The sequence below is a fragment of the Ascaphus truei genome, unplaced genomic scaffold (genome assembly GCF_040206685.1).
Source record: "Ascaphus truei isolate aAscTru1 unplaced genomic scaffold, aAscTru1.hap1 HAP1_SCAFFOLD_1306, whole genome shotgun sequence".
Lineage (NCBI taxonomy): Eukaryota > Metazoa > Chordata > Amphibia > Anura > Ascaphidae > Ascaphus > Ascaphus truei.
In genome coordinates this window covers 71,181-96,290 of record NW_027454182.1, presented here as the reverse complement: position 1 = coordinate 96,290, position 25,110 = coordinate 71,181, and the positions used below count along the sequence as shown (strand labels likewise).

The following is a 25,110-nucleotide window of genomic DNA, read 5'->3' as shown; positions in this document are numbered from 1 at the left end:
CACACACATTCTCCCACACACACCCCCATACACACACACACACAGGGAAGAAAGGCCGGGACCAGCACCACCACCACGCTCCTCACCCACCCACCCGCGCCCATCTCCCGCTCGTGGGTAGGCCGTCATCCCACCCCTCCCCCCCCTCATACCTCACGCGGGCGTATTGGAAGCTTTGGGGAGGCAGGTGGGTGGGAGGCACGTGGCGAGGTATCCACCAGGGGGCGCCCCAGGGGACAGTCAGCCCGCCGTGGCCGCCACTGCTCTGCTCCAGCCTGCGGCGGCATGAAGCTCGTGAGGGGGGGGGGGCAGGCCGACATCCCCCCTCACCTCATGCGGCGGCTGCGCCGCCTTGGTCATGAAGCTAGCTGGCGGGAAGGCGGCAGGGTGGGTGGGAGGCACGTGGTGAGGGCCGAGGCCCCCCCCCGCCCCCCTGCACGCCAACCGGGCTGCAGCAGTGGGGACCTTCCGCCCCGGGCAGCGATCGGTGGATCGAGGGGAAGGGGATAGGAGCAGGGGACAGGAGGAGGGGAAGGGGACAGGAGCAGGGGAAGGGGACAGGAGCAGGGGACAGGAGAGCTAACACGGAGGCGCAGAGGGCCGCGGTGGGGAGTAGGGAGCCATGTGGGGACCAGGGGGATCGCAGGGAAGGAGCAGAGGGGCCGCAGCATGAGAGATTGGAGAGTACTTACTCTCCAACAGATGTCCGGGCAGAAAGAATGGCCGCTCATTGGGGCGGGCTCATATAGAGCCTGACCGCACGCCCACAAAGCCTGGGAGCGCGCGCCAATCAGCTGTCAGGTAGGGGGGAGGTTTTTTTCAGCGCGAGCAGGGAAAATTTCAGCGCGAGCAGGGAAATTTAAAAAAAAAAACACGTGTGCTGCTTGGGCAATATTTACTCGCCCGGAGGTTAAATCCACTCGCCCCGGGCGTGTAAATGTATAGCATTGTCGAACACTGTACTTCGGGAGAGGTTGCGCTTCCACGGAGGCCTCTGCTGGACGGTGGATCAGAGGAGCTGGGACTACATGAAGGAGAGTGGCGTGTGAGCGGAGAGATCCAGCGCTTTCCTGTGGAGGGTTTTTGTCACTTTTTTACTCACCATAACTTAACTCAGTTTTATATATAAGCTGCTGTCACACTGTGATATATATTTTGACTCTATCCTCACTGCCCATCTCATTACGGACTGCCTTTGGAGTGCAGAGAGACTTCTCTGATCAGCCCCTGCATCGCGGGGTCACGGACTACAGACCTCATATCCGGATACACTAACATTGTGGAGGACTTCCGGGTCACATTGTGGTGAGCTTTTTCCTGTATCCCCTGCTGGATGTCGGTTCAGCAGAGCTGAGAAAACCCAGACAGAGAGAGGGCGCGCCATCCAAGGCACAACGTGGGCGGTTGGCGAATGAGTATACTCATTATATGCATTTATTTATCCTGTGTTTGTGAGTTCGCATTTGTTGGTTTTATTCATATTCATTTTTATTAAATTGTATTTTTTCATGCTGCACTAGGATCGGGCGCTTTCTTTTCTTGTTGTTCACAGATTTCTGGGAGTTCGTTGGTCCTTGATGAGAGCAGCCAGATCCTAGCATGGACCCTTGGTTTGGTTGATATATTTTACATTTTTCACATTTTTTATTTTATTTTTATCTTTGACACACTTAGTGTCATTTTTTCTGTATTTTTCCATTCATCATTCATTTAGTATCATTCAGGAGGGATTCATTAGTGCAGTAGTCATAACTACCAACACATGCCATTTTATTATATTTGTATTGTTCACTGGCATATATTTGTGTTTACAGCAGCTTTTTAAACATTGGCACTCAGCATTTTATTATAACATATTGCATGTATTTTTATTAGTGTGAGTCAATCATCCATAATACTGTTGCATTCACTTTTGCCATTCACCTTTGCTATATCCATTTCATACAATCATTTGGTAATTAGTCTGATTTTACACCTGAGGAGCGCAGTCTATTCTTTGTTTGATATATATATATATATATTATATATATATATATATATATATATATATATATTAAGGCAGCTTGAACTGCTGCTTTAACCCTTTGGGTGCCCTTTGGATGTAGCTGCTGTCACCTGCGTCTTGCCCCATGATGTAATAGCTGCGTCATAGTAATCCTGCTGGTTTTCCTAGGGGAGATTACATTCTGTGCTCCTGTGCAGGGCAGGACGGATCTATCACTACGTGGGATAGAAGGGAGGGGGTCTCCCCGTCCGCTCTGTCATCAGTGAGGGAGCGATCACATGACCCTCCGTCACTCAAAGGGTTGGTATCCCCTGATGAAGTCATCCTTGATGACGAAACGCGTAGGGCGTGGCTGAGACGGAGGAGGCACTTTCCCACTGAACACAGTACATTGTGGATGCAGCATTGAGAGCGGCAAGCCATACAAGAAGGAGCTGGCAGATTTCCACTATCTCCTGGTGGTACAACAGCAAGAACGAAGCAGACACAGTCCTTGTTTCCTGGAGGGATTTCCTGTTGCGGGACACACGCCGGGAGGACGTCATTTCCGGCGAAGGAGACTGCGCAACACGTGTGTAGGAGAAGACTCCATTGCTGATTGAGACGCTGCCAGTGGCTTATGAGGGCCAATCTCATAAATGCTCGTTATTATCTTCTGATTTGTGAGTGGGCATTTGTCTTTTTAATGTTCCATAAAATGTTTGTTTTACTTTAATGCACTAGGTGTGCGCCTGTTTTTTTTTCTCTTTTTCTCTCATAGGTATTTTCAAGGGAGTTGTGATCCCTTTCAAACGGGCTGCCATTACCTGGATGCACTTTATTGGAACGGGACTCTATGTTTTTTAAGGTTCTTTTTTTGGTATTCACCTAAGTTGTTAATATCATTCAAAAAATTTTATTTTTATTTTTATATTTTTAGTATTTTTCAATTTTTTATATAGCATTTTTATTAAAGTTTTTTATTACATGCATCATCTTTATAACATAGGATCCTTTTTTATATTACCACCTCTGGCCACCCCATTGGTTGTATCAACACAGTAGCATACATACTCACAGTTAGGCAGGTTGTTTATAGTAGGCGCTCCTTTGTATTTTTGTTTTGTTCTGATATATATATATATATATATATATATATATATTAAGGCAGCTTGAACTGCTGCTTTAACCCTTTGGGTGCCCTTTGGATGTAGCTGCTGTCACCGCGTCTTGCCCCATGATGTAATAGCTGCGTCATAGTAATCCTGCTGGTTTTCCTAGGGGAGATTACATTCTGTGCTCCTGTGCAGGGCAGGACGGATCTATCACTACGTGGGATAGAAGGGAGGGGGTCTCCCCGTCCGCTCTGTCATCAGTGAGGGAGCGATCACATGACCCCTCCGTCACTCAAAGGGTTAAAATAATTGTTTTACTTATTTGTGTATTGTGAAAGAAATCCTGTTCTGTATTTCTCCAGGAACTTGTATGTGTTTTTATAATGAGGACATTATAATTACTTTGTTTTCTATGGAAGTGTTATTTTCTTTATTTGCTAAAAAAGTTTTTTAACTTGACAATTCTCTACATTGAACCTATTAAATTTGCCATTGTTGTTGGGTCACGTTATTCCTAGGAGGGACGGCCCCTTTAAATACCATTTTCCTACTCTGCTTCAGTCTAAATAAATCCTGAGATTACAAACCCCAAAGAGATTGTACAATCAGCCTTTTCTCCTTGCTCCCTATCCTAAGGCCTGGGACCCGCTGCGCCCGGCGGCGCGGGCGGCCACACGCGAGTTCCCCACCAGCAGGGGAATCCTCCCGAGCCGGTCCCGGTCCCCCCTGGCTGCACAGCTCACTACACGCTGTGACGCGTCAGCCGCTAGGGGATTCAAGAGAATTGTAAGCCCTAGCGTCGACGCGTCACGTGGTGTGGCTGTGAGCCAATGAGGAGGGGAGGCTTCGGGAGGAGGGGAGGGTTCGGGGAGCGGGGAGGAGAGTGTGGAGGGAAAGCAGCGTGAGTGCCTGTCTGTGTGTGTGTCTGAGTGCCTATCTGTGTATGTGTGTGCGTGAGTGCCTGCCTGTGTGTGTGTGTGTGTGCATGAGTGCCTGCGTGTGTGTGTGTGTGTGTGTGTGTGTGTGTGCATGAGTGCCTGCCTGTGTGTGTGTGCATGAGTGTGTGTGTGTATGTGTGAGTAGGGCAGCCCGCAGCATCTCCCGAGCCCGTGGAGGGGGGGGGGGGTAGCGGGTCCCTCCGCTTAAACCACGCACCCCTCCGCTTAAGCCACGCCCCTTCCTCACACTCCAGCCCCTGCTCCTGCTCCCTACAGACCGCATATCGCGGTCTGTGCCTGTCAGCGCCCCGCCTGTCTGCAGTACGGGCGCGCTGACTGAGGGAGCGGGGCCTTGGCCTTAGCACTCCTTTTCCTCTCACCCCACACAAGTCTTTCCCCGTTTTAGGAACGCAAGGCCACACTTTTCAAAGCCTTATTTAACCAGAGGCAGCTGTTGACATTATGGATAACTTTGGTTGCTGTCACCTACACTACTTTTCCATAGTTTACTGGGCAGCTAATGTCACATCTATATTCTCCAGACTATTCCTCTGTGACAATTACCATCACTTATTGTCTTTCCAAATCCTTGCAAAACCTCCCAAAACTACTGAAGAAAAAGAAATATTCATTTTATTTATCCCCCAAACAGCTTGTCAAATTATTTCCTCAATACCCCTCAGGAGAAGAGTTACCCGTCTCACATGGTTTCTCTTACTGTGTTTCTATTGCTGTTTGTGTTCTGTATCCCCCTTCCTCCCACACCCTTTATTTGCCTCCCAGGTACTGATCTGCAGGGGGCTATTTTTCCATATCCACTTTGCCTCCTCTGTTTACCAAACACTAGATTCACTAAAGTGCAATAGCCTCAATTGTACTTTAACAGCCATTCAAGTAAATGGGAATGAGCATGTGATCACATCAGCTCTTTGCACCTCTCCCCTCACTGCTGTCTTCTCACAGCCTTGTTCAGCACCATTGCTTCCCGTATGTAGCCTTAGGCCCCGCTCACACAGCACACTACACGACGTGCAAGCGCTTGCGCGTTCGTCACAGACTCCTGGAGGCCAATGGTAGTGTTCAGTATTGAAACTACCATTGGCTGCAAAGTACGGCATCAACGCTGCTGCAGTCGCGGGAGTCTTTTGAAACTGATCTCTGGCTGCAGCAGCGTGACGTCAGTTTCAGCAGCAAATCAATGCATTGGCTGCTGAAAGTGAACAGAGACTCGGCAGCTCCCTACTCCAGCCACACACACACACACACACACAATTATGCTTTTCTTTTATGTTTGTTTACATAGCCCCCCCCTCCCCCCTCTCCGGTCCCCGCTCTCCGCACACAGTTCAACAGAGTATAATAATAAAAAGGGGGAGGAACGGGGGACGGCACCCGCAACTGTCTGCCGCGACCCTACTCCTGCAGCTTCAGCACAGATTTCTGGGCTGCAGGAACTTGCGGCAGAGGCGCGCATGGGAGAGCGCGGCCGTAGCAGGCAGTGTGAGTTCGGCCTTAGGCTACGGCCCCAGTGGTCACTGCTGCAGGCTTGTCTGACTGCCTGGTGGCGCGTGCACGGGTCCGCGATCTGTGGTCTATGTGGAGCGATGGGATGTGCATGCGGGTGAGGGGGGTTCAAACCCAAACCGACATTGTTACCTCATTAGACTGTGGCTCAAGGCTTTTTCTATAGTCCAGTTTCCAAATCAGTCCAGGGCCTGTTATAAGCTCAGGTTTCTAATGGAACATATTCCTGCTACAACACCTTGTTACATCAACCCCACTTTCTGTTTAGTTCCACCGGAAGAAAACTCACATTTGTGTCACTTGTGTCATCTTGTCGAGGAATTTTTAATTAAAACTGTGTTTTTATTTATTTTTTAAGTAATAAGAAAGGTAGTCACTGGTGTGGCCTGTGGCTCCCATTCCAATCAAACTGTGGCTACATACAAGTGAGCCATTGTATATACATTGATCTCCATTAACTTCTGTTCTCAAAAACTGTAGAGAAGAAAGAAAAGACAAGTCACATTATTATCAACTTGTATCTTTTTTTAGCTCTTCCTTTTATAAAATATACATTACTTTGAGACCTCACTAACTGTCCCAATTTTAGGTTTGTAAATTGTGTGAGAAACGAGGAAGAACAGAACCTTGTGGCGTTCCAGTACCACAGGAAAATCTACTACAGAACCTGCACAGACCTCCCCCCACACACACAGCTCCTGGTTTGGAGATGAATATGGGAAAGAGCTTGGTATCAAGGGGGTGCGCTATGGAAAAGTAACGCGCCAGCACAAGGTAATCAGGAATATGTGTGTTATGTGGTTTTTAAATCTCTATTGTCTTATTTCTGATGTTAAATTGCAAATAGTGATAGGTCTATATACACCATTACGGTCAACTAGAACTTAATATCACTAAACCTGACTTGAGTCAAAGGGCCAGATACTTCAAGCTGCGATAACCAAAAATGGAATAAATTATAGCCAAACAGTGTAGGGAGGGCGGTGCTCACAGGTATGTAGAGACAATTGGTAAACTAGGAAAGAAAGGATCATTTTGTGTGGCACTAGAGAGACACCCTAAATTAAAATATTACATCTTTATTAGGATCAACTAAATATATAATTGTTTGGACACCACAAATATTGAACAAAATACAGATAAAAACAATTAAAAATAAACCGAAGAGGAGACTTCCGGTGACGTCAAGGAGGATGGCTGCGTGAGGAGAAAGCTCCCGAGCCCCTCCGTTAGAATAGCCAAAGAAAACATATGAAATACAGCAAAAACAGGGGGAAAAAGCCGGAAAATAAATAAGCAAAACCCCCTGCATTGAGCCCCGCGACTCACGGAGCTCCGGTATCTCCGCTCGAGGCTCCCGTGAGCAGTTGTCGGCGCGCGGGGGGGCCTCTTGCGAGCGCCAACCCTCTGCAGCAGGACTTCCCCCTCTGACGGCCACGCGGCTCGGTCTCAGCTGCGGGACCGGAGGGGAGAGGTGGCGAGGTCTCGTGTGCTCCGTAGAGCACGAATAGAAGGAGAGCCGGAGGGGAGCGAGGAGCGCCCCCCCCCCCCCCTCCCGGTGGTGTGCTGAGGCGCACGTTGTAGCCTCCTGCGGCTGGGAGGAAGAAAGTGCAAGGCTCCCCCTGTATACAGACCCTGCTCTTTCCCAGCATATACCAGCACAACAATAAGGTACTAACCTAATCTGGGACCCTGGAGAGAGGGGAGAAAACAGGGAGGATATTCCCTAATTAAGGGAGGCAGAGTCCCCAGCCATGTGGCTAGCAGGGAGGAAGCGGCCATTTTGAGAGGGTAAGCAGGGACACCAACACCCCACAAAAGTGCCCAAGGAGTGGACACCCTGCCTGTTAAAGGGACCTAACCCTACTACCAGAGCCCCAGGGTCACATATCCCTAAACCCCCACAGCATCCTGGCCGGAAATAAATAACTAACGGCCTAAAAATAGTGCCAATTGGGGCAAAAAATCAATAAAAACTAACTGGAGCACGGTGCAACTCCCAGGGGATGAGCGTAAGGCCGAAGGGATCCGCGCAAACAAGTTTAAAACGCTTTTTCATGCCGACGCACAATCCCCCAGCTAGAGACGGCCCGACCTAAGGGGGCGGCCGGACCCCCCCCATAGAAATGCCCGACAGCATGCCTGAGCAGGGGAGCAGAGGAGAACAGCTAGAGGTAAACGGACTACCTAGAGGCTTTATTCCTGAGAATGAGACAGGGATTCCAAGATGATCTTAACAAAGTCGTCTAATCGCTTAGAACTGATGTGAACGCCCTGTCGGAGAGAACTGACACTATACAAAAAAAGTGGAAGATACAGAACATTCCTATTCCCAAGCAGAGGATGAAATAAACAGATTAAATTACAAAATTCGCTCTTTAAAAGAGAAAGCAGAGGAACAGGAAAACAGAGACCGGCGTCAGAACCTCCGCGTGCGATACATACCAGAGGAGATAGAGGCTACCCACTTACAACCGTTCCTGAAAGACCTGTTTATATTCCTGGTCCCTGAGCTGCAGCAGGAACAAATAGAGCTGGACAGAGCGCACAGAACGCAGGAACAAATAGAGCTGGACAGAGCGCACAGAACATTGGGCCCGAAGTCACAAGACCCTAAAAGCGTCAGAGACGTCATCATACGCTTCCATTCCTATACAACTAAGGAAAAGGTGCTCAAAACCAGCAGGGAAAAAGGTGAGGTTCAATTCCGTAATACCCACATGGAAATCTACAGTGACCTATCTAAAGAAACAGTAGACAGGAGAAGAGACATGTGGCCACTTACACAAAAATTAAGGGATCACAAAGTGAGATACAGATGGGGATTCCCCATTAAATTGATGGCGCAGGCTGGAGGGAAGATGCACACAGTGTCCTACATGGAAGATGGCCCCAGATTCTTAAGGGCCTTGGGTCTCCAACATACAGACAAGGATGCGACATTGGAGAGAGCAGAGGAAGAACAGCACAGTCAAGGAACGGCAAAAACACCAAGGACATCCCAACGCCTGGAGTCGCAAAAGAACATGACGCGTGACGAGTAAAGAAGAACAGCCGACGCAGGAGGTGTAATACAAAAAGAAACTGCAGAGAGACGGTCGTTGTTGCGCCCCCCCCCCTCCCTCCCGCCCTCCCTCCCCCTTCCCCCCCCTTCCTTTGCCCCCCCTTCCCTTGCCCCCCCTCCCTTGCCCCCCCATTCCCTCCCTCCCCCTCCTTCCCCCCCGTTCTTCCTCCCTTCCCTCCCCCCTCCCTTCCCTCCCTCCCCCGTTCTTCCCCCCCCCCCTCCCCCGTTCTTCCCCCCCCCTTCCCCTGCCCTCCCCTTTCTTCTCCCCCCCCCTTCCTTCTCCCACTCCAGGTATAACCTACGGACCGGTTGCAGAACGAATGGGCGGGTAGAGTACCCCCAAGCTACTTGAAGAATGAGTCTCAGCCCCAGACGAGACTTGTGGGTGGGGGGGTTGGTTTTTGGGGGTGGGGGTGAGGGTTTTGGGTGGGGGGGGGGGCGGGGGCCCGAAGAGGTCTTTTCCTGATCAAGACCGGTCTCAAACTGAATAAGTGAACAATATCATCCCTAGAGCGGTGTCATTGAGAACTCCTCTTATAGGATCTTATGTTTTACTGTTTGCAGACTGCGATCACTGTCAATGTTAAAATTCAGGTATAGCTGTTGCCTAGAATTAATCTTCTGACTCCACCTTGTGGGGAAACCTAGTAATGTTCGTAAAGAGTACCCTTTAGAGTAAGATCTAGAAAACAGAGTAAACAATGTTTAGGAGCTCGCAAAAGACCAGGAACGTTCAAACTCTTGGGTATACCAAAATATGTTAACCCGTGTTACAATCGTAATGGTTTGTTTCATAACTCTAGGTCTTAGATTTAAGCTACCCATAAATATTAAAGCTATCTAGGGATATAATTTGGAAAAGATTCCTGGGGGAAAAGACTAGAGTAATGGGAAAGACTAGAAACTGTTCAGTAGGTTAAGTAATGTTAAGCCCTTAATACCCTCCACAGGTGACAAGTGGTTATATAAAGTGTTAAATTGTTGATTTACAGTGCCATGCATGGTCTCGATTGATCTCTGAATACCCCGGAGGGGCTCCGGGATCTCTTTGGTGGATTCCGGAACCCGACTCATCGAGAAGTCTCCAGAGGGCAATATGCCCGCCCCCCTCCCCCTTAGCGTGGTGGGGGTTACTATGTTAGGGCGTTGTTATCGCCCACTTTCTCTCTTCTTTTTCCTCTCTCTTGCCCCTCTGTCTCCCCCTCCCCAGGTGTCCAGTCAGCCCGGCTCCAAGCCAACCCTCCCCAGCACAGAACACACAGAGATTAGAAGACTCAAAACTATTGACGCCAAAAAGACACACGGACTTCACCTAGGCATGCACGCAAAGGAAGAAGGTAGGACGCCCCACCACCCTGGGAAAGTGGAGGGATCTTAAAACCCTACCCAACTAAAAAAGGGAAAATGGTTGGTAAAACACCCCTAAAGATAGTGTCCCTCAACGTAAAGGGGCTAAATTCAGTAATTAAGAGAAGATTGGCCCTCCAGGAACTCAAAAAAACAAAAGGAGATATACTATTTCTTCAGGAAACCCATTTTAATACTACATCTCCCCCAAACACCTTAAAAAAAGACTACCCCCAAGCATATTACGCGTCTTGTACAACAAAAAAACGGGGGGTGGCTATATTATTCAAACATAACACACCATTCACCCTAAAAAAGGCGATATCAGACCCAGAAGGCAGATACTTAATTCTACATGGCTCACTCACCGGGGTAGAAATAGTTTTAGTGAACGTATACTCCCCAAATGATGAGCAAGCAAAAAATTTTAAGAGACTTATGTGATAACATATCCCCCCAGCCAAGAACCACACTAATGATAGGAGGAGATATGAATATGATAGTTACCCCAGAACTAGACAGAAAAAGTGCACAAGGAACGTCTCACCCACGCATCACTGAAAAAAATGCGAAAGACTTTAGAAACATCTTAAAAGAATACTCGCTTAGATATTTGGAGGGCACAGCACCAGGGCCAGAGGGACTACACGTTCTATTCACCCCCGCACCAGACCTATTCAAGGATTGATTATTTTCTGGGAACCAAAGATGTTCTCCAGGCATCCTCCCAGTCAGACATAGGGTCAATATCATGGTCGGACCACGCTCCGGTCTCCCTAGTACTCTCTCTCCCCTTCAGTAAAAGCACCCAATATTATTGGAAGCTAAACGATTCTCTGTTGAACCAAATGGATGTAGAAATAGACATTAAACAAAAACTCAGAGAATATTTTACGCTGAATAAGGGCTCCGTAGAGTCACCAGCAATGCTATGGGAAGCTCATAAGGCTACAATAAGAGGGACTATTATTTCCATAGCATCGTATAAGAAAAAAGCTAAGCAAAAATTATATAATGAATTAACGGAAAAAGTGCAGCTTTTGGAACAGAAACATAAAAATAACCCCTCAAATTTTTTTTTCAAAGTACTAGATAAAACTAGATCTGAATTGAAGCAGACACAACTAGATGAAGTGGAGAGGGCGTTAAGGTGGACCAAGCAAAAATATTATGATAAAGGTAACAAAGCCGATCGACTATTGGCGTCCAAACTTAGAGGACTGAGAGCCAAAACGCAAATCTCAGCTATTAAAACTAGTTTAGGAACAAAAACATACAATGAGAAGCAAATAGCAAAAGAAATCTCGGAATTCTACCTTAAATTATACAATTTAAACTTCCCAAAGAATAGATCATCTGGATCGGAGGCTATCTTTGAGTATTTGGGGAAGTGTAAACTTACAGAAGAAAACCATTTAGAACTAAATAAGGATATAACACGGGAAGAACTTCTAGAAGCCATTGCTCAATTAAAAGCTAGTAAAACGCCGTGCCCGGATGGCTTTTCAAACCAGTACTACAAAAAATTTAAGAAGGTACTAGCCCCATATATGCTGGATATGTTTAATTCGTTTCTAGGGGGAGCAGATATTCTGACAACAATGTCTAAAGCAAACCTAGCAATCATACACAAGGAAGGGAGAGACCCATTATAATGTGGTAACTATCGTCCCATAGCCGTCCTTAATTCGGATCTAAAACTCTTTAGCAAAATTTTGGCAAACCGACTCACCCCAATATTGCCCAGCCTAATTCATATAGATCAAGTCGGGTTTGTCTCGGGAAGACAGGCCTCTGATAATACTAGGAAAATTATCAACCTTATAGACCATGTACACCTCTCAAATACGTAGGCTATCCTGTTGAGTCTAGATGCAGAAAAAGCATTTGACAGGATACGGTGGGATTTTCTAGATCAAACTTTGATCAAATTCGGATTTAGGGGCCAATACTTAGAGGGGATCAGAGCCCTATACAAAACTCCCACAGCAGTCGTGAAACTCCCAGGAGGAGATTCAAGCCCCATAAAAATCACCAATGGTACCCGACAAGGATGCCACTTATCTCCGTTTCTATTCGCCCTCTCCATAGAACCCCTGGCAGTGACAATTAGGGACGAAAAGAATATCAAAGGTATCAAAATTGAAGAGACAATTTACAAAATATCCCTGTTTGACGACGACATTATTCTAACCCTGTCCAATCCACTGACGTCCCTCCCAAACTTACAATCCCAATTAGACCAATTTAGTAACATTTCGGGATATAAAATTAACACGGACAAGTCGGAGGCACTGAACCTTTCATTAACAGCGTCAGAAGTTAAGTTGTAACAGGCAAACTTTAATTATAAATGGAGCTCGATAAAAATTAAATATCTGGGAATACAGATAACGAGCTCTTTTAAGACCCTATACCAACACAATTATCCACCTCTCTTTGAAAAGATTAGAAAAGATCTTCAGAGCTGGAACGAATATCAGATCTCTTGGCAAGGAAGAATAGCCACAGTTAAAATGAATATCCTGCCAAGACTCTTATATTATTTCCAGACGCTTCCAATAGACATTCCACTAGCAGAACTTAAAAATATCCAGAATAGAATTTTTCAATTCATCTGGAAAAACAAAAGACCAAGGGTTGCTAGAACAATTTTGCTAGCCCCAAAAGATTACGGGGGTCTGGGAGTCCCGGACATCACTAAATACTATTTGGCGGCCCAACTAAAACAAGTAATAATGTGGAACAACGACCCAACTACAAGTTGCTGGCTGGGGATTGAGTCTACCTATGCAGGACCCCCCTCTCTGCCGGCAACCCTTTGGACCGGGTGAGGGAGGGGGAGCCTAGCAGATAAATTAAAACTGGGAGCAATGAGGTGTACATGGAGGATATGGTCAAGAAATAAGGAGAAATATCATTTGGCATCGTCCCCCACTCTAATGACCCCCATATTTAACAACCCTGAGTTTATTCCAGGCTGCCTCCCAAAGGGACTTAGTAAATATAAAGAGCTAAGGTTGGTAATTGCTGTTGACTATGTATCCAAAAATAAGATTCTTGCACTCCCAGAGTTGGAGAAAAAGCATAAAATTACAAATTTACCGGTGTTTGGGTATTTACAAATTCGACATTACCTACAAACAGTCTCAAAAGACACAGCGTTTGCTACTATGACAAAATTTGAGAGATTATGCAGAAGAGGCTATTATTGCAAAGGTCTGATTTCTGAGGTATATCTGGGCCTGGCGTCAACTGCGGCACAATCTATGCATAGCTACATGCTAAAATGGGCAGAAGACTTAAACCTAGAATTAGACAGAGATGACTGGGAGGATATTTGGGAAGCGTCCTCTAAAACATCAATCTGCACAACTATAAAAGAAAACATATACAAAATTCTGTTTCATTGGTACCTAACCCCAAATAGGTTGAGCCAGATTTTCCCCGGGTCCTCAGATTTGTGTTGGAGAGGATGTGGGCAAAAAGGAGACATGGCTCATATCTGGTAGAATTGCCCAAAAATTCAGGGGTTCTGGATCATGATACAAACAATGATACGAGAACTCCTGGGGGTAGATATAGATGTGGACCTGCTGGTCCTGGTGCCAGCTAAACCAATAGAGGGACCCCAACAGAACAAAATGATAAGCCACGTCCTCACAGCAGCCCGCTGCTCGATAGCAGCGACATGGAAAAAAAATAAACGCCCCCTCCAAGCAGACAGTATTGAGACATGTCAGGGAAATAAGATGAATGGAACTCCGCTCGGCACAGCTGGGTCAAAATGTGGATAAATTCCTTAAGGTTTGGTCAATATGGCCAGACAATTAACAAAAGAATAAATGGGCCACACAAGACTGAAGTTAATAAGCCCCCCCCCTCCCTCTCATTTTTCCTCTCCCCCCCCTCCCTCTTCTTTCTTACTTTTCTCTCCACTACCCTTGATTTTCTCTGAGAGAGAGATGTCCGGAAGTGGCTGCTTCCTCAATAGGTTGTTAAAATTTAAAAAAAATAACAAATGTTTTGTAGAATTCAACGGATGTAAGTTAATTTATAAGAAAAGAAGACAACAAGAGTATTATTTATGTTGTAATATAATGTTTAATATTTTTTCTTTTTACACACTGTGAAGTTGTAACAGAGGTATATTAAAATTTGTTATATGATGTCAATCTATCAAAAAACAATTAAAAAAAAATTGAAACAAAAAAATAAAATAAACCGAAGTGGTGTGGGTAAGTGTAGCTAATCTAACTAGTTGTGCAGTGGTTTATAATATAACAGACAACTAGATAATCTGTACACTTAATATCAAGATGGTATCTGACAATGTAACCATCCACTATCCTGAAGTAAATGACTTGCAGGATATTGCAGCAGTACCTGATGGCTAGTAAGTAAGAGAAGCTCGTTAATTGATGTCTAGGTTGTTGCCCTTGATGTAAGGAGGAACCCTGTTGAGCAGGCCTGCACAACTTGTAAAGTGAGAAGGGCCACAATGCTCCAAGGAAAACAGATTTGGGCCGCACGAGTAAAACAGCATTTGTTATTCAATTTATACATTTCTTTTTTTAAAAGCCTGTCACGGAAGACCAGCACTTTTAACACCTTTTATACCTTCTTGGATCAATCCACTAGGCAGGACAACATTGTTGAATAAAATGGGGTTTATTTGGTGAGACCGCAGACATACAAAAAATGCACAAAACATAATTTCCCCCTTCATCATCTCCCCCAGCAACCTTCATCATCTCCCCCAGCACCCTTCATAATCTCCCCCAGCACCCTTCATCATCTCCCCCAGCACCCTTCATCATCTCCCCCAGCACCCTTCATCATCTCCCCCAGCACCCTTCATCATCTCCCCCAGCACCCTTCATCATCTCCCCCAGCACCCTTCATCATCTCCCCCAGCACCCTTCATCATCTCCCCCAGCACCCTTCATCATCTCCCCCAGCACCCTTCATCATCTCCCCCAGCACCCTTCATCATCTCCCCCAGCACCTTTCCTCATCTCCCCAGCACTCTTCCTCATCTCCCCCAGCACCCTTCATCATCTCCCCCAGCACCCTTCATCATCTCCCCCAGCACCCTTCATCATCTCCCCCAGCACCCTTCATCATCTCCCCCAGCACCCTTCCTCATCTCCCCCAGCACCCTTCCTCATCTCCCCCAGCACCCTTCCTCATCTCCCCCAGCACCCTTCCTCATCTCCCCCAGCACCCTTCCTCATCTCCCCCAGCACCCTTCCTCATCTCCCCCAGCACCCTTCCTCATCTCCCCCAGCACCCTTCCTCATCTCCCCCAGCACCCTTCCTCATCTCCCCCAGCACCTTTCCTCATCTCCCCCAGCACCCTTCAACTCCCCCAGCACCCTTCATGTCCCCCAGCTCCCTTCATGTCCCCCAGCTCCCTTCATGTCAACCAGCTCCCTTCATCTCAACCAGTCCCTTTCAGTCTCCCTCATCATCAAGCCCCCCCCCCCATGCCTACGCGATTGTGGCAGAGGCGGCGGCGGGGGAAGAAGCGACGGCGGCAGGCCTCAGCTTTGATGATGGGGGGGAGCACATCACTGCCTTAGTGCTGTAACTACTGGTGCTGCAGAGGGCTTGGAGAGAGACGCACATTAGCGTCTCAGGAGCGGGCTCGGGGGGGAGTGAGAGGGGGAGAGCGTCAGCACCTCAAGGGAGGGAAGCGAGTTAGCGCGTCATACTGGAGCGGGCCCTTGGAACCCGTCCCCGATGAAGCCACGAACGGTGAAACGTACGTAGGGTACGTCTGACATCACCTCCTTCGTGACGTCGGCTCATCGGAGAGGTATGGGGCTCGTTCCTGGTCCAAGTGCTTCGTAGACTGCCTCCATGGGCAGCAACAGCACTCTGACCCCAGGTTATGCTATACCTGATTAGTTTAGCTCTCAATGTCATCTCATTCTAGCGTGTCTCAGTAGTACCTATGTTGCTGCTCTGTTGCGTTTTGCAGGGCAGCACACTGTGTACTCAGTCCGACCAAACAGCTGTAATCACAAGCAGTTTGGTGGTAAGGGGTCCCTCTTCAGGGTTCCTTCTTACCTTACGGGCTGCACCCTAGACATCAATCAACGAGCTTCACTTACTGATAGGTGAAAAAATAGGTGTAAAATCAGCGCTTATGCAAACAACAAAAATGAATATATTAATATAGAGACAACCTTAGATACAATGTCCAAATGGTAGTCCTGGAGCTGCCTAAAGAGATTAATCTGGTATCTTCCACCCTGACTTGGATAGGTGGAAAAAGGTAACCTCCTCTGGCGCTGAGGCAAGGATGTAGAAGGATATGCTTGAAATTTCTTCTGTTAGACTGTGACCTCAGGAAAAGGGAGAAAAAGACAAAACATGCAGGAAGCCTGCAATGGTGTATTACCCAAGGGATAACGATGATATAAATTTAAGGAGCAATTTATTACAAAGTTAAAATAACCATGGAATACAAATATGATTAAAATGAGTGAATGAATAAGTGCGTTGCACTAGGTATAAAATGGACGAGTGCCTAAGCACTACCCAAAACCTTGAACTTTGGGACTTAGTCCAAGATTTCCTTGTTTGCTCCGCCTGGTTAAAATTGAAAACCTACTCACCAGACGTGAATAGGTAATAAGCACTGGTTTAATGGTCTTTGCCGCCGGGATCGCCGCTTGCCTGGTGATGTTTTCGTCTGCTACTGCCGGGGATCAGGTTCTGTGCTCCATCGTAAATCACTTCCTGGAAAACACACGATCCGCTCGCGCGATGACGTCACCAATGTTTGTCCACTGCTACGGTGTCTCAACGGTACCAGAAAACCTTCCAACGCGTTTCGAAAGCTCTAATGGTGTCTTTCTTCGTCAGGGATAAGTGCTGTGTACATCTATGCTTCTAAATATACCCCAGTTCGTGATTTGAAACGATTTGTGATTGGCGCGATTTGCTGATAGAACAATTAGGTTCTCATGCCTACTAATTGAGGCAGTAGAGAAAATCATGATACAATAATATTAGAAAACAAAATACAATAGTTGTTTGGTGTACATAAAATACGTTTAAACCAAGCATCTCTGAGATAAAATGGACACACAATTACAATCACATCTGGTGAGTAGGTTTTCAATTTTAACCAAGCGGAGCAAACAAGGAAATCTTGGACTAAGTCCCAAAGTTCAAGGTTTTGGGTAGTGCTTAGGCACTCGTCCATTTTATACCTAGTGCAACGCACTTATTCATTCACTCATTCTAATCATATTTGTATTAAATTGTATTCCATGGTTATTTTAACTTTGTAATAAATTGCTCCTTAAATTTATATCATCGTTATCCCTTATGTAATACACCATTGCAGGCTTCCTGCATGTTTTGTCTTTTTCTCCCTTTTCCTGAGGTCACAGTCTAACAGTAGAAATTTCAAGCATATCCTTTTACATCCTTGCCTCAGCGCCAGAGGAGGTTACCTTTTTCCACCGAGCTTCACTTACTAACCATCAGGTATTTCTGCAATATCCTGTCAATATACCTGATTAGTTTAGCTCTCAATGTCATTTCATTATAGCTTCTATCAGTAGTACCTATGTGGCTGCTCTGTTACTTTTTGCAGGGCAGCACACGGTGTACTTAGTCCCACCAAACAGCTGTAAATACAAGCAGTTTGGTGGTAAGGGGTCCCTCTACAGCAGGCCTGCACAACACGCGGGCCGCCTGCACTCATTGTGCGGCCCGCGGTGTCTTTTCCCGTCCTCCCTCCCGAGCCTGCTCTCCCCCGCACGAGCCCACTCTCCACCTCCTCCTCGAGCCCACTCTCCACCTCCTCCTCGAGCCTGCTCTCAGGACTGCATGCTTTATGCGTGTGGCACTTCCTGTGCCTGCTGCTTAAGAGCGTGCTGTCCTGCCTGCTCTGCCGCCGTGACGTGAGGGGGGAGAGTAAGGTGAGATGCAGGGGATTGGGGGAAGGTGAGATGCAGGTGAGTGGGGAGAGTAAGGTGAGATGCAGGGGAGGGAGGGAAGCTGTGATGCAGGGGAGGGGGGGAAGGTGAGATGCAGGGGAGGGGGAGAAGGTGAGATGCAGGGGAGGGGGGGAAGGTGTGATGCAGGTGAGGGGGGAGTGTAAGGTGAGATGCAGGGGAGGTGGGGGGAAGGTGAGATGCATGGGAGGGGGGGCAGGTGAGATGCAGGGTAGGGGGAGAGTAAGGTGAGATGCAGGGGAGGGGTGAGGTGCACTGGAGGGGGGGGAGGTGAGGTGCTGGAGAGGGGGGGAAAGGTGAGGTATAGGGGTGGAAACTGAGGTGCAGTGGATGGGGGGTAGGTAAGGTTCAGGGGGGGTGAGGTGTAGTGGGGTGAGGTGAGGTGCAGAGGGGTTATTGTGCAGGGGGGTGGGATGTGTGTGGTCTGCACGTGTATATTGTGTAATGTGGAGGGGGATTATTGTGTATGGGTGAGGGGGAGAGAGATGTGGTGTGAGAGAGGGTGAGTCTCACAAAGGTTGATGAGGGGTGCAGGGGGAAATATGAGGATGAGGGGTGCTGGGGAAGATATATGAGGATGATGACGGGTGCTGGGGAAGATATATGAAGATGAGGGGTGCTGGGGCAGATATACGAGGATGATGAGGGGTGCTGGAGGAGATATGAGGAGGATGAGGATGATGATGAGAGGTGCTGGGGGAGATATAATGATGATGATGATGATGATTTTACCCGTGCGGTCCAAATCTGTTTTATTGGAGTAGTTGGGCCCTTCTCGCTTTACAAGTTGTGCAGGCCTGCTCTACAGGGTTCCTCCTTACATCACGGGCTACACCCTAGACATCAATTAACGAGCTTCACTTACCTACTAGCCATCAGGTATTGCTGCAATATCCTGCAAGTCATTTACTTCAGGATAGTGGATGGTTACATTGTCAAATACCATCTTGATATTAAGTGTACAGATTATCTAGTTGTCTGTTATATTATAAACCACTGCACAACTAGTTAGATTAGCTACACTTACCCACACCTCTTCGGTTTATTTTTAATTGTTTTTATCTGTGTTTTGTTCAATATTTGTGCTGTCCAAACAGTTATATTTTTAGTTAATCCTAATAAAGATGTAATATTTTAATTTAAGGTGTCTCTCTAGTTCCACACAAAGGGATCCTTTCTTTCCTAGTTTAGTAAATGTGAGTCTGCTAGAAACTCTTTCAGAGCTTGACTTTTGCTGTTATTACGGCTCACCTTTTCCCCATTATATAGACCCTCATAATATTGTTTGAATTCCTCCACAGTTAATTTGGGGTTCGAAGTCACTGTGCCTGATTTCAATTTGATAGCCTGTATACCATAATTCGACCGTTTGTTCCTCAATGTATTTGCTAATAAGGTATCTGGCTTGTGTGCTTTCTTATAAAATTTCCTCTTTGACCAACTTAATGACTTTTTAGCCTGGGAGGTAAGTAACAGATTTAATTCTATTCTAACATCTTTGAGTTCCTTCAAATTATCTTTATTTCCTGTATTCTTATACAGTGACCAAAAATGCCATATTACCCCCCATAAAAGAAGTACCTTATTACCATGCAATGAATCAGCGTTGCTGTGCCAAAAATAATGCATTTTCTCACTGAAATTGTGTATGAATTTTAAATTAAAACATCCCCATCAGAAATACAATTTCTGTAAAAAGGACACCGAAGTTTCACTTAAAATGTGTGTGCTTGGCGCACACACTTTTTTTGATAACTAAGGCCTAATTTCAACCAATTTTCGAATTATGTATTTTTTTGTCTCGTCTAGTACAAAGACAAGCTCCAATAATCCACCCATGCCAACACTGGAAGGTTGCTTTCAGCAGTCAGGATTACCTCCTCAAACATCTGAAGTTCAAACACCCAAATGAGTATATGGAAAAGATGAGGACAGAACAATCTTGCAACATTCCAATAAATATGACAGAAAATGCATCTTTCAACCAGTCAAGGCAATTAATAAACAATGTAACTGCTTCTCATTCCAAAAAATATATATTAGCAGCTGCCATAGGAAAAGATCTTGGAGAAAGTAGGAAGAGTCTGACATGGTTATCAGACCAGAACGCACAGAAGAGAACAGAGACCAGAGAGAGACCGCATGTATGTGGGGAATGTGGGAAGGGATTTTGTCATTTATCCAGCCTGAGGAGACACAAGAGGACATACACTGGGGAGAGACCTCATGTATGTGGGGAGTGTGGGAAGGGATTTAGTGATTTATCCCACCTGAACACACACACGAGGACACACACAGGGGAGAGACCGCATGTATGTGGGGAATGTGGGAAGGGATTCAGTTTGTTATCCACCCTGAACACACACAAGAGGACACACACAGGGGAGAGACCGCATGTATGTGGGGAGTGTGGGAAGGGATTTAGTCGGTTATCCAGCCTGTACACACACACGAGGACACACACAGGGGAGAAACCACATGTATGTGGGGAATGTGGGAAGGGATTTAGTCAGTTATCCAACCTGAACACACACACGAGGACACACACAGGGGAGAGACCGCATGTATGTGGGGAATGTGGGAAGGGATTTCGTATGTTATCCAACCTGAACACACACACGAGGACACACACAGGGGAGAAACCGCATGTATGTGGGGAATGTGGGAAGGGATTTAGTGATTTATCCAGCCTGATCAGACACACGAGGACACACACAGGGGAGAGACCGTATGTATGTGGGGAGTGTGGGAAGGGATTTAGTGATTTATCCAGCCTGATCAAACACAATAGGACACACACAGGGGAGAGACCGCATGTATGTGGGGAATGTGGGAAGGGATTTAGACAGTTATACCACCTGGACATACACAAGAGGACACACACAGGGGAGAGACCGCATGTATGTGGGGAATGTGGGAAGGGATTTAGTATCTTATCCCATCTGATCAGACACAAGAGGACACACACATTGGAGAGACCACATGCATGTGGGGAATGTGGGAAGGGATTTAGTGTGTCATCCAGCCTGGACAAACACATGAGGACACACACAGTGGAGAGACCACATGTATGTGGGGAATGTGGGAAGGGATTTAGTGACTTATCCTATCTGATCAGACACAAGAGGACACACACAGGGGAGAGACCGCATGTATGTGGGGAATGTGGGAAGGGATTTAGTCATTTATCTTGCCTGAGGAAACACAAGAGGACACACACAGGGGAGAGACCACATGTATGTGGGGAATGTGGGAAGGGATTCAGTGTCTTATACAACCTGAACACACACAAGAGGACACACACAGGGGAGAGACCACATGTATGTGGGGAGTGTGGGAAGGGATTTAGTCAGTTATCCAGCCTGAGGAAACACAAGATGACACACACAAGTGAGAGACCTATCTCTAAAGCCAGGGATGTTTAGGGATAACCAGCGACTAAGATGCTCACATATAAGTGCGCACATGTATCTGTTATTACGCTAAATCACAATGAAAAGTGACTTTAGTTTATGGTGCATTACCTTAGCAGCGAAGTGGCCGGCGGTGGGGTGAGTCGTGGCGTAACGGCCGCTACGAAATGCCCAAGAATGTCCTTTGAATACTGAGGTGGAGGACACAGACTAACGTCCCAAGTGAGGGACATTAATGCAGCCGCCTTTATATGCTGTATGTCATGTTCCTTTAATATCTCTAGAGAGCAGCAAGGGCTGACCATCTATTTCACAGGTTACACGTGGACCTGAAAATGCACCTGAGGGGGTTGAGTGTCCCTTTATTAATGACATATGCAGTAATAATGTAACAAGTGGTGCCACCTCACACAGGGATCTTCCCCACTGATGGTGACACTTGTACACCTCTGTGGCAGAGATTCCTGTTACACATGCGCTGGCGTTACCTCCCCACAAACACATTGCTAGGCTGAGGAAGATGTTCATATGGGAATCTGAGGCCAAAACCTATGGTCAGAGTCCAGGAGACACAAACCCAACTTTATTTTGTATTTGTAACTCTAACCCAGAATGAAAAGTATTTAGCTGTGGGGGGCGGGGGGCACGGGACACTGAAAGTCCCTCGTTCACCTCTGGGTTTTGATTTGGTCTAGTTCTGTTTTGGCAGAAAAGTGAGCCTTGTGTTACCAGGCAGATGTGGGACAGTTGTCAGGTGATTGGCTGAGGAGTAGATGGTGGGCAGAGTGCGGTGATTGGGCAGGCCAGAGAGAGGGCGTGGCTAGGGAGTTTGGGTGGGAAAATGAGAGGTACAGTATATAGAGACAGAGCAGAAGCAGATAGGGAAATTACCTGCGGTTAGGGGACAATGGCTGCCCCACTCCCCTCCCTATGTGTTATAATTATAATAGCTATATATACTGTATATAGTGTTTTATGCTGTCATAGCATGGCGACAGTAGGTTAAAAGTGCTAATGCTGTTTTAGCATCATTCTGTGGTTATTGATCATTTTATACTGACTTGGGCCAGGGTAGAGTTGGGCAGTGGGTCTGTCCAACCCAGAAACATGAAAAAAACTTTACTTTAAAAAGGTTAGTGTCCCCTCCTCCCAGGGTTTAAGCTCACCCCTTCCCACTTTTTAAAGTAGAAGGTTTTTTCATGTTTCTGTGTTGGACAGACCCACTGCTGTCATTCTCCCTCCAGCAGAGGTAAATGAGAATTGTCACAGTTTAGCGTTAGAACCTGCTTTATTGGTCATGCCGTGATGTGGCAGCAGGCTTAGGCCTTGCCCCCGCTGCCTACTACAGCGTCCGCTGTGCGCACGAGAGCCCTCCCCGCAATGGCGCCGGGACCTCAGTTCACACAACACAGCACCTCGTGGCCACGTGTGCGTGATGACGTCACCCGACTGCATTTCGTCAGCTTCAGCTGTTGTAATTAGTTGTTGTAATGATGTTTGTAACACTTTAGTTTGAAAGAAAAATCTGCATAATTAAATCACTACTATGGCATAGCTATTGGCTTAGAATGAAAAGTGAATAATGCTTGAGTCTAAAGTACATAGCCAATCACTTGATACAGCTATATATAGAGGTGGTTGTCGCCTGTCTAGAAGGATAGATATTAGACATTACAGACAAGAGACAAAAACCACTTCGGATGAATAGGGGAAAAAGACAGAAAAAACAAAATAGAAAAAGGAAGCAGATACCGCAAAATTAGGTGTCCCCCAAAAAAGACTTAATATCGAATGCTACATTTAGTCCTGATGGGGTTAATATGCGACGTTCATAAATCCAAAAAGATTCACGTCTGGAAAGGTGGTTAACTGGGTTACCTCCTCGCCATTGCATTGTAGGTGCCTCAATTGCTTTACAAAGGAGCCCCTTTGGAATTTGTTGGTGTGCCTGAAATAAATGACTCGACACACTGTGTGTCATCAAACCCCGTTTGATGTTATAAATATGTTTGTATAACCGTCTTTTGACACTTCTTGTGATTATACCCACATACTGCAGACCGCAGGGACACTCCACGAGATAGATGACAAATGTGCTGTTAAAACTGATGTGAGACAAGATCTTATAAGAGCTCGATGTGATATTGGAAGTAAATGATGCACTTTAACAACTAAATGTGCAGGCTGTGCAACTATTACAAACTTTTAAATCTAGTTGAACGTGTTAGTGGGCAGCTATGGGGCTAGTCTATTTCCAATATTGGATGCTTTGGTAAAAATTATTTTGGGTTGAGCAGGTAGAATTTTGGCCAGATCTTTATCCTTTTTAAGGATCGGCCAATGTTTTTGCGCAGAATTCTGCGTATTGTTGGTACCATTTGGTTATATATTGTAATAAAAGGCACTTCAGCCATTGTATCTGGTTTAACTTTGTATTTCAATAATTAATTTCTGTCCATTGCTTCTACTTCCATTATTGTGGCATCTAGTTTATGTAAAGGGTATTTTCTGTCTAAGAATGTATTTTTCAATCCCTGTGTCTGGATTTTAAATGACTTATTTGTGGAACTGTTTCGCTTCTGTCTAATAAATTGGCCCTTGGGGATGTTATTAACCCAAGTTGGGTTATGGTAGCTATCGGCCATTAAGTAGTTATTTGCTTAAACTTTTTTGTAGAATGTTTGAGTGTGAATAACATTATTTGAGACAGAAATAGCCAAATCTTGGAATTCTATCGATTGAGGACTACTCGTAAAAGTAAATTTGAGATTTAAGTTGTTACTATTCATATAGGTCATAAAAGAGTCAAGTTGCTGTTGGTTGCCCTGCCAAATAAACAAAATGTCGTCAATATAGCGCCGCCAGAGCACCAGGTTTGCACCATATGGACAGTGGGACCAGATGTTGTTCTGTTCCCACATGCCCATGAATAAGTTGGCATAGCTAGGTGCAAACCTGGGGCCCATGGCGGCACAACAAACCTGTAAATAATATTGACTGTTGAAATTAAAAAAATGACGTGTAAGAATGAAAATGATATGAGAAATAATAAATTATTGAAAAGCAGATGACATATTGGGATCTTAAGATAGAATATGTGTGTGTCACGCCTGTATGCCCGCAGACCTGGCAAGACCCCAGTACTGAGGTGGGAAAGGTATTACACCACACACCCACATCAGTGGGAGCAAGCCTGGAGTGTGGTATAGCGTTGCTGGGCCTGTTGGAAAAGGTGGTTAGCGTTACTTGCAACGTCTTAGGAGTATGCGTAGGGATAGTCGTGTCCGTGTGCCAATGTCGAAGGGGTTCCAGAGAGTAGAGTCGTAGGTACAAGCCAGGTCCAAGGGTTCCAGAGAGCAGCGTGGTTGAGAGTGTAGCAAGGTTCAAAGGGGTACAGAGAACAAGCAGAGGTCAAAGCCAGGGAAATCCAAAGCCGGCCCCCCACCCCCCTCACGTCTCCTCCCGGCCCCCCACCCCCCTCACGTCTCCTCCCGGCCCCCCACCCCACTCGTCTCCTCCCGGCCCCCCACCCCCCTCACGTCTCCTCCCGGCCCCCCACCCCACTCACGTCTCCTCCCGGCCCCCCACCCCCCTCACGTCTCCTCCCGGCCCCCCACCCCCCTCACGTCTCCTCCCGGCCCCCCACCCCACCCCCCTCACGTCTCCTCCCGGCCCCCCACACCACCCCCCTCACGTCTCCTCCCGGCCCCCCACCCCACTCGCGTCTCCTCCCGGCCCCCCACCCC

General features: G+C 46.7%; 1 protein-coding gene across 3 annotated transcripts; it reads left to right on the top strand.

The window, feature by feature from the left end:
• Nucleotides 1-6,031: 6,031 nt before the first annotated feature.
• LOC142475655 (uncharacterized) lies at nucleotides 6,032-23,383 on the top strand. Of its 3 annotated transcripts, XM_075581427.1 has the most exons (3): nucleotides 6,032-6,335; nucleotides 9,836-9,962; nucleotides 19,761-23,383. In XM_075581427.1, the coding sequence occupies exons 2-3, from the start codon at nucleotides 9,944-9,946 to the stop codon at nucleotides 21,374-21,376; spliced, it is 1,635 nt and encodes a 544-aa protein (XP_075437542.1). In that variant the 5' UTR covers nucleotides 6,032-6,335; nucleotides 9,836-9,943; the 3' UTR covers nucleotides 21,377-23,383. The 3 variants fall into 3 exon arrangements, with proteins under 3 accessions (XP_075437542.1, XP_075437543.1, XP_075437541.1); XM_075581428.1 differs by lacking the exon at nucleotides 9,836-9,962; XM_075581426.1 differs by lacking the exon at nucleotides 6,032-6,335 and having other exon boundaries at nucleotides 9,069-9,962.
• The last annotated feature ends 1,727 nt before the right edge of the window (nucleotides 23,384-25,110 follow it).